The 10,091-nt window shown below is 41.0% G+C and overlaps 1 protein-coding gene across 1 annotated transcript; it reads right to left on the bottom strand.

Annotated features, from left to right (window-relative positions):
* Positions 1-1,783: 1,783 nt before the first annotated feature.
* LOC122674608 (olfactory receptor-like protein OLF3) lies at positions 1,784-2,737 on the bottom strand. The gene has a single exon (XM_043873106.1). The coding sequence runs from the start codon at positions 2,735-2,737 to the stop codon at positions 1,784-1,786; it is 954 nt and encodes a 317-aa protein (XP_043729041.1).
* Between the last annotated feature and the right edge of the window lie 7,354 nt (positions 2,738-10,091).

The following is a 10,091-nucleotide window of genomic DNA, read 5'->3' as shown; positions in this document are numbered from 1 at the left end:
CAAATCTATGGCTTTTCCAGTAATCAGGTATGGATGTGACAGTTGAACCATAAAGAAGGCTGAGCACCGAAGAATTGATGCTTCTGAACTGTGGTTCTAGAGAAGACTTTTAAAAGTCCCTTGGACAGCAAGGAGATCAAACTAGTCAATCCTAAAGGAAATTAACCCTGAATATTCATTGGAAGGACTGATGCTGAAGGTGAAGCTCCAATACTTTGACTACCTGATACCAAGAGCCAACTCATTGGAAAGGACCCTGATACTGGTAAAGACTGACAGCAGGAGGAGAAGGGGACACACAGGATGAGATGGTTGGATGGCATCACTGACTCAATGGACATGAGTTTGAGCAAACTCAGGGAGATAGTGAAGGACAGGGAAGCCTGGCGTGCTGTAGAACATGGAGTCACAGAGAGTTGGACATGACTTAGTGACTGAACAACATTGCAAATTTTAGCATTGATAGTTTTAGGTAAATTTAATACATCAAATGGTTTTGGATTATATGAAACTTCAGTTTGTTTAAACACAGAGACTGTGGCACAATGTGTTTATAAATGGGAAAACTGCCCATCAACTGACATGAAGAAAAGACAATGGAAGAAAGGACTTTGAGATGTCGTCAAGGGGGTAAGGCCATGAGCTGCCATCTTAATCTTTCTCCCCATTTCCTCTTCATTATCCCATGTACAATTACTTTTTCTGCCTGTTTTTCCTTATTTAGGCTATCTCTCAGAGGTGAGGTCTATTCCAGACTATTTTAAGCTCTGCGAATTTACCAAGAACAACTAGGGCCCTGCAGGGTGTGAGGAGGAGGGATGGGAGAAGGGGTTTATAAGGAGACTGGAGGCTGACATGGGCACAGCTGACTCAACTATCTTGATTCCCAAAATACATATTAACGTTGTCTTATCTTTCACTGCCTTTGCCTCAGGAATCTGTCCTTCTTTAGGTTCACTACATCTTTTGTTTTATGTATATTATTTCATGTTTTATGTACTTATTTGTTTCTAAAATCTCAAAAAAAGAAATTATAGATGTTTCAGAAGTTGGATTGGTTAAACGTTTAAATGGTACCCCATATATATGCAGTAAAATTTCTCTCAAACTGTTTGAACAGTATCAAAAAAGAGCTTGAAACCTAGCTTTCCTTGAACAGTAATAGCTTGGTGTAGAAACACCTTCATTTATATCAGTGTAAAACAAGACCTTTAGTTGATCCTTCCACTGAGCACCTCCAGCACTCAAAGGTTTTATGTCCGTATGTCATAAGTCCAGCATGAAACATTTTAACCAGTCTTGAAAGCAATACTCTCCTAGGAACAATGACTCACACAATTATTGGCACATACATTATTTTAAATAAGTCTAAAATGTGAAAATGGTTTTGTTCTCAATGGAAACAAAATAACCTTGTACAGTGTAAGAACCACTGGCCCAAAGTAAGATTTATGAATAGACTCATGATCACAAACAGTATGATCAATCAAGATAGCAAATGACATTTTTAAAAATATTATCAGTTCACATGGATGGAGACCAAGCAAGTAGTAGAAGTTCTATTACTGTAGTGCTTAATTTCTCTGAACATCCTGCTGTGACATAAAATGTTCCTGCACTAAATACCTTAACCTAACTCCTCAGCTGCCTACCCAGCATAACCACTACACACTTTGTCACCGCATTGCTGGTTGCCAGGGTAATGCAGTTAATGCTTCATAGCAGAGTTAAGTGGGAGAATTCACAGGCAAAGCTCTCTTCTCCAAGTGATGCTCATGATTCATCAAGCTGCTAGTTTCAATGTTAATCCAGATAATTGCCCTAGTAGTTTCTGCCAGGCCCCCTTCACCTCCTTATTCCTTACACTGTAAATCATGGGGTTCAGCATGGGTGTCAAAATGGCATAGAAGAGAGAGATCAACTTCTCCTGAAGCACAGAAGGGACAGAATTGGGCTGGATGTAAGTGAAAATGGCCATACCATAGCACAGGACAACCACTGTGAGGTGAGAGGCGCAGGTGTGGAAGGCTTTCTTTCTCCCCTCTGTGGACTGGATCTTTAGGATAGTGGAGATGATCCTGATGTAGGAGAGGAGAACCAGGCAGAAAGGTGTCATCAGCAAGACAATACTAGAAACCATGATGGCCACCTCATTGGAGGAGGTGTCCACACAGGCCAGCCTGACCACAGCTAAGAGTTCACAGGATATGTGATCAATATACTTGTTCGTGCACATGGGCAACTGAAAGGTGATGGTGGTCTGCACAAGAGAGTTGACAGAGCCACTGAGCCAGGATGTGACGGCCAGCCTAGCACAGAGCCCTCCGTGCATGATGACCGGGTATCTCAGGGGGTCGCACACAGCCACATAGCGGTCATAGGCCATCACGGCCAGGAGAACAAACTCAGTCCCCCCCAGGCCCAGGGAGAAGAATAACTGAGCCGCACAGCTCACGCAGGGGATCCCTTTATGTTCCGCAAGGAAGTGTGCCAGCATCTGAGGAACGATGCTCGTGGCGTAGGAGACATCCACGAGGGAGAGGTTGCTGAGGAAGAAATACATGGGAGTGTGGAGTCGGCCGTCCAGTCTGATCAGAAGGACAATGAGGACGTTCCCCAGCAGGGTCAGCAGGTAAGTGACCGAGAATAGGACGAAGAGAGCCACCTGAGTGTCCCAGTCACTGGACAGGCCGAGGAGAATGAATTCTCTCACCCAAGTCTGGTTATCTGCTCCCATGAAAAAAAAGGTATTAGTCTGCAGAGAGAGTCAGAAATAACAGATGCTGTTGAATTACAGAACCCTAAAAATCACCTTTATCAATACATACTGTATGAATTTGGCCACTCCTGGTCAGATGTTTCAGATCGCCCATGGGCCAAGATGACAGGCTTCCTCCTGATGTACATGGTACCCATTCTGCACCAGAGAACAGGCCAGTGCCTTCATAAGGATTCACTGTGGTCCCCGGGAGACCCAGTTAAGGCCTGAAGATGGTGTAGTACAATTTTAGGAGCTCCACATCTTTGCCAGCTTACCTCAGATTCTAGGACATGGGAAGGACAGTAGGTGACAATAACAAGTGAATTTTTAAACAGTGAAGAAAGGCTGGTGGGAAAGTTACAAAACTTACCTTAAATATGTCAACTAGCCCCATCATGATAAAATAATAGATTTATACATTTCTATTATAAAAGGAAATGTTGGAAAGAAGCAGGTGCCTGTGAAAATATCTGAAATCAGAGAATCTAGGTTTGAAAATTGATTTTATTTACCATTTTATTTGCTCTGTGATTTTTGGCTCAGTGGCAAATTTTGTATATGAGATGCACCAGTGCATTTGCTACTTGTAATAGTACCACAGTAGTGTATTAGTTGTAGCACGATCTCTGCCTTGGGGTAAATAAAGTAGCAAGTATGATTTTCTCATGAACCCACAGCACACCCTCCCCCCAACAATTCAGACACAAATAATACTAGAGGCAACTTTTAATAGCACTGAGGGCTTAGGAATAGTTTGTCCCTTTGAGAATCTGGGGACCACTTGTCTTCCTGACAGGTTTGTCTGTTTAGCCTCATTGAGATACAATGGGATAGATGATTGTAATTTCTTGTTCTTTTCATTTTTCTCCTTTCAACTTGCAGCGGTTAAAGATCTACCCTCAAAAGTAAGGAAATGAGAATACGGATGATTGACTTTTTATTTACAAAAGAGAAAGGGAAGCAAATGCCTAGCAACTTTTCTTCATTGTCAAAGGCAGAGAAGGAGGTATAAATTCGGGTAAATGTACAGAGGAATGAGGTTGACTTTTTGCTTTCCTTCATCCAGAAAGTGCTTTTTTCAGTAGAATTATATGCTATAATATCAACTTTGAATATTAATAAGAAGGTATTAACATTTTTAAGAATATTTTTTATAGGACTGATTCATTCATATTATTTCTCCATGCCTGCCCAATTCACTAACTTTCCTTTTCTCTCAGTGCACAAAATAAAGCAGGAGGTAAGGCAGTAAGAGGGCTTGAGGGCAGAAACAGAGCTGCTTGTGTTATCGGCAAACCCTTAGGGGTTGGGGTAGAGTCTCTGAGCAGAAAACTGAATACTGTCTAAGCTTCAACTCTCTTACCTGTGTGAAAATTAATAAAGGAAAACCCTAACTAAGGAAGGTCAGATAGGAAGTCTCAAGCAGACCAGCAACATAATTTAGAGGATGAATCATCAATTACTAGGCCCCAGAGAAGAATTATCAACAGGAAAGAATCATCCATTGCAAACCTCAACAGGAAAAGATATACAATATACACATCGCATCTCCTATTAGAAACTGACTACCCCAGCAACTCAGCCAGGGAGACACCGTCATCACCCTGAGTTCTCAATTCTCTCCAAAAAACTTTGGTTCAAAACAACCCTTCCCAACACCCTCCTTTTTCTCTATACGCTTCCTCTCCTTTGTTTGTGGTACGTGACAATGGCTTTTGCTACAGCTTGTATGCCCTGAATTCCAATTCCTCTTGCCATTCCCAAATAAACCCATTTTGCTGGTAAAATAACTGATTTGTTTTGAGACTGAAAAGCTGTTAAAGGACAAAACAAAGCAAGTAAGTCTAGAAATGGCCGTATGTTTCACGATTCAGATACTTTTCCATAATGTCCACACACCTGATGTCCTCCACTGCTCTATCAAGATACTTCCCGCACTACCCCTCACTTTGCTTCTCTCCAACATGGTCAGGCGGAAAAGAAACATCTACTTGCCTCAAAAAAGGCTGTCAAATATAATTCTGAAACTGCAAGAAAATACTTAACTTAAAAAAAATTGTTAACTGCTGTTGACTGTATAGCAGATCTTCAGTAGAAAGTAGACATTTCTTTTTCTACTAATTTGGCAAATATCTATAAAGTCTCATCTTGGCTAGATGCTGGTGTTTCAAGACAAATATTACCCTTATCTGTGTTAAAGACCTAAGCCATCTCTAGAGAAATTTACACAAAACAGGTCACCCTCACGTCAATTTCCCCACTGGTGTCTGTGCAAGCCGCCTGGAGAACATGCCAGCCGGTGACTCCGTGTTCCTCTTACTCATCCAGCACATCTCTCTACTACAGCCTGTGGCTCCTTACAAACACAAATGAGGGACTGGATCGCCTCTCAGAGCAGGTGTGAGCTTCAGAGCCTAATAGTTTCTGCTTTGAATTCATTCTCTTCCACTTCCTGAAGCAAGCCACTTGCCCTCTCTGAGTCTCATAATTCTCATCTATGCAATGTGGGTAATATTGGCCTACTGAAAGGATCACTGGTGAAATTAAGGAGCCGAAGATCCAGCATTGCTATATTAATGACCAAATAGGACAAATACCCACTATTTGTTTATGATAACTGATATAAGCTTTGATTCCAGGCTTTCTCTCTCGCATGACCTTATTCCATCATTCAGCCTCTCTTTTGATCATTCTGGGGTCTTTCCTACTCCTGATAAACTCCTTTTCCTTCATTATAAAAAATAAACAAATCTCTCAACATGGAGAGAGGAATCTTCGCTATTTTCCATTTTAATTCTTTCTTTCACATCCAGCTTTCACACCGAGTTCTCAAATGATTGGTGTCCACTTGCCAGGTTCATTTCCTCAAAACATTCATCCTTTAAGACTTGGAAATGGGGTTTTCACCTTCATTAATTCATGGAAACACTCATGGCCTTCTAGGCATCAAACCCAGAGACTTTCATTTCTTTTTCATTGCTTACTTTGAAGGACGTTAACTAATTCCTCTTTCTGACTTTTAACTCTGTCATTCACTTCTGATCTGATTTTCCTCCAATCTATTATTTCTCATCTACATTCTTGGGTAAATTTCCTAAATTCTCCTGCCCCAGTACTAGTAAGATCATTTCAAGTTTCTTGCTTACAATTTATACTCTTCTTTCTAGTTTTCCTTTCTGGAAGAGTTTGTGATTTCTAGGGCTTCCCTGGTGACTCAGACATTAAAGAATTTGCCTGCAATGCAGGAGACCCGGTCTGATCCCTGTGTTAAGGAGATCCTCTGGAAGAGGGCATGCAACCCACTCCAGTATTCTTGCCTAGAGAATCTCACGGACAGAGGAGCCTAGTCAGCTGCAGTCCATGGAGTTGCAAAGAGTCAGCTGAGTGACTAACACTTTCACTTTCACATGTAGCTCACCCTCAATTCTACATTTATCTCCTAGCCTGTGTGCTCAGTCACTTCAGTTGTGTCCAACTCTTTCTCATGAACTACCATGTCTATCTCATGGACTGTAGCCCACCAGGCTCCTTTGTCCATGGGATTTCCCATGGAATACTGGAGTAGGCTTCATGCCCTCCTCCAGAACATCTTCCTGACCCAGGGATCGAACCTAGGTCTCCTGTATTGCAGGTGGATTCTTCACCACTGAGCCACTGGGGAAGCCCCTTTATCTCCTAGACTTCCCTCCAAAGCTCCAGATGCTTTTCCCAACAGCTTAACAAGTGTTTCACAAATATCTCACCAATGTCTCAATTCATCTCCCCGCATGCTGTATTCACGTCCTTCCTGACTTCACATCTGACAGTGGAACTAAAGTGCACCCACTCTTCCAACACATCATGATTGATTTTTTTTCTTCCTCCTTACCACTCCATAAAATAAATCCTCATTTATTTAATCCTCAAATAAATAAATCTTTGTTTTATTTTTTTTTTGGTAAATCTTTGTTTTAATTACACATCTTCTAGCCTTCACTTAGTGCTCATTCACACTTGTTTGCCCTCATCAATCTCACTTTATGAAGTGTTAACAGCTTCTTTGTAAATTTCCCGGATGTAAGCTCTACCCACTCTACACATCCCTACACACTGCCTCCACATCAGTGATGCAAAATACAAATTTATTCGCATCATTTTCATGGACAAACACATCTAAGATGCCTAAATGTGCACAGAATTAAGTTCGTCCTGAGTATAATTCCCACACAATCCACAATCTTATCCTGTCTTATTTCTAAATTTCATTATCTTTTGATTATCATATTTTATTAAAATAGCTGAAATATCTTTCATTGAAATGTTACCTGATTATTTTTAACCCAAGACTACTATTCATTTTTAAACACCATGTCTTATTTCAAACTTATTAATATCAAAATGCACCTTTTATCCACACTCAATGTAGTCCCTTCTGGGACTCATTGTAGATAAAGAAAATAGAAGTAGCATCAGCATTTGGAAAGCCAAATGAAGGAGGAAATGTGTTCACTGGATGCTTTTAACACTCCCTGAAGTTAATACTGTCTTCATATTACTTTGTGGTCAGCTCCAATGGCCTACAGTGGAGAATGAACTAGTGCCTGAGAATGTCCTTCATCCCTCACCACTCCTATCAGGAAGCCAAAGCATGGTCTTCTTAGCCCAAACTAATTTGTGGAATATGTAGCTCTCTAAACACGGTTTTTCATTGAGATCAAATAACTAAGAGAACAATCTGGGAATATTTGTCCATTCGTCTGTGTAAACAGAACAACAAAACTCATAGTGCAGGGCTGGGCATACAGCTGATATTCAAAGCCAGAGTTAAACAATGACCACAGCTAAGAGCCTGATCTATCTGGCTCTTCCTCCTGTAAAAGTCATTTTCTTCTCAGTATTGTTTTAATTTTGGCTCATTCATATCTATTCCAGGTTCATAATGCCCCTTTAATAAAAAAAAATCCTGTTTTACATCTTTTGTGTCATATCATGCTCACACTCAACAAATCTCAAATCCTATCTCTTTGTTTTGAGCTTTGCCATACTTACTAGGGTGAAAAGATTTCTGCATTCATAGTTCATATCTCTGATCCTCTAATCAGATCAGTTCTATTTCTGACCCTGTGGAAGCCTCTGTCTACACGTGACCCACTGTGGATATGTTAGAACTCTCACTCATTGATTAGTGCCAGACAAAACAGGCACGTCTCCTTCCATCTAGGTTTCCGTTGCTCTCTGAAGAGTACTTTCACCCCACAAGGTGACAGACCAGAGATTGGAGGGGTCCACACTCCTTGGCTCCTGTGCTAATATCACCTGGGACAAGTTTACTTCATGGGCGAAGCTGCTGGCAAGTTCACAGATGCACCAGAATTGGCTCAGACACAAACCTAATGAGGTATAGCAGTGGCTAAATTAGCAATGTGGGCAGACAGATTCCCCTCAGGAGCCTTATGCTTTTGAGTGTTAATTGCTGCCTCCACTCCAAAACCTCAAGGGCAGGGCCTCGAGGCTGCGCTTCTTCTCCCTGTGCAATCCAGTCCTCCTCCGATTGCAGTCCACTGAAGCCTTAGGTCATCTAAAAACTCACTGAAGCCAGTGTTCTGATATTTTAGGATATCCTGCTACAGCCCAAACCGACTTTCTGCACTCAATCTCCCATCTTAGTGAGCAGTGACTAGGCCTGCGTCCACCTGGTGAAAGGCCATCTACTCCATGATGACCTAACTTCTCCTTCTGGAGATAGGAGAGCTGTTTTCATTCCCCTGAGATATGTGCTGAGGTGGCTAAGCTGTCATGAACACTACATTTTGAATGGATCTGAGTACACTGCTCATGATAACTGCAAAGTATAGAAAGATTTAAAACTCCAAATAAAATACACAACAATAGTTTTATGGTCTCCACAGGAAAAAAGGGAAAAAGAGTATCCAAGTCCTTAAAACAGAGTTTACTTTAGAAACCTTTTCAAATTTTTGATAATTTATGAAAAGACTCAATGTAATTCTGATGGAATGCAGTCACATTATCATTCTCTGATATATTCTTTAGACATCATACATCTGTTAAGTGAATCATTTATCCATTTATTTATTCATCTACCAAATCATATACCCAGTAATTCTTAACACTACCATTAACATAGCCATTTATTTACTTAGCTGTCTATAACCTGCTCAATATTCACTTGTCCATTTGCTTAACTGCTAGTCCAACCATTTATGCATTCCCTCCTTCACATGCCAATTCATCTCTTTACCTAATATACATTGATTATTTGCCAGATCTTTTACTCACTCAATGTATTATCCTTCTGTTCATCCACATTCCATCATGTTCCCATGGCTTCTCTATTACAGCATCCAGTGACTCTGACAAAGATTATGTGATGTTCCAGGCAATAGAAAGGGATAGGAGAGAGGCTTCTCAGTCCTCACCTGATTGTCTACACTCCAACAGAATTGACAGACTGGTTGCATATTTTTTCTCAGGAAAGTTGGAAACATTCCTTTACAGTGAGGGTTCTGGGCACAGTATCCAGAACTTCACATCACTCCTGCTTTTCTCCCCTCGTACGCAGATAACAGCTTCACTTTCATTTTTCACTTTCATGCACTGGAGAAGGAAATGGCAACTCACTCCAGTGTTCCTGTCTGGAGAATCCCAGTGACAGGGGAGCCTCACGGACTGCCGTCTATGGGGTCACACAGAGTCGGACATGACTGAAGCGACTTAGCAGCAGCAGCATGCAGACAACAGAAGTGAACTCCCAAATGCCAAGCTTCTAACAAGGACTCTCAGCTCTCTCAGCTCATGGGGTCATACACAACTGAGTACAACAACGAAATTGTGATTTAAGGAGCCTCTCAGGTGTTTCTGATAGAGTGAAACACTTCTCAGGCGTTTCTCAGAGATTAAAATTTAAGAACTACTGGACCAGTTCACTCTGTAGACCACTGTCACATTAATCTTTGACTACAGCACTTTATTCTATAACTACTCACCTCACAATATTTGATCTAAAGTTTCCAATGAATTTAATCCCAGATCTCAGTCATCTGAGAGAAAAATTTTTTTAAGTCAAACACAGTCTAAGAGTTTTCATGCTTCTCTTCCATGTGAGCCCCCATGATTCTAAAATTCTTGCTCGTCCCCAAATGGGAAATGCTCTCTCTTCTAAGTAGAAAGTTTATTTCATAGGTCTCTACCTAGAAGTTGAAATAGTTCCTTCAAGAAGCATTTGTGACAGACACACTAATATATTATCAACGTTTAGGCTTGGGTTTGTAAGAAGGGCATGAACATAAATTATTTGCTCCAAACAATTTGGTTAAGGTGCTTTGAGAAAGCT

This window comes from Cervus elaphus, chromosome 18 (assembly GCF_910594005.1).
Source record: "Cervus elaphus chromosome 18, mCerEla1.1, whole genome shotgun sequence".
In the NCBI taxonomy this organism is placed as follows: Eukaryota; Metazoa; Chordata; class Mammalia; order Artiodactyla; family Cervidae; genus Cervus; species Cervus elaphus.
Note: the sequence above shows the minus strand (reverse complement) of the source record. Positions and strands in the feature narration are given on the sequence as shown.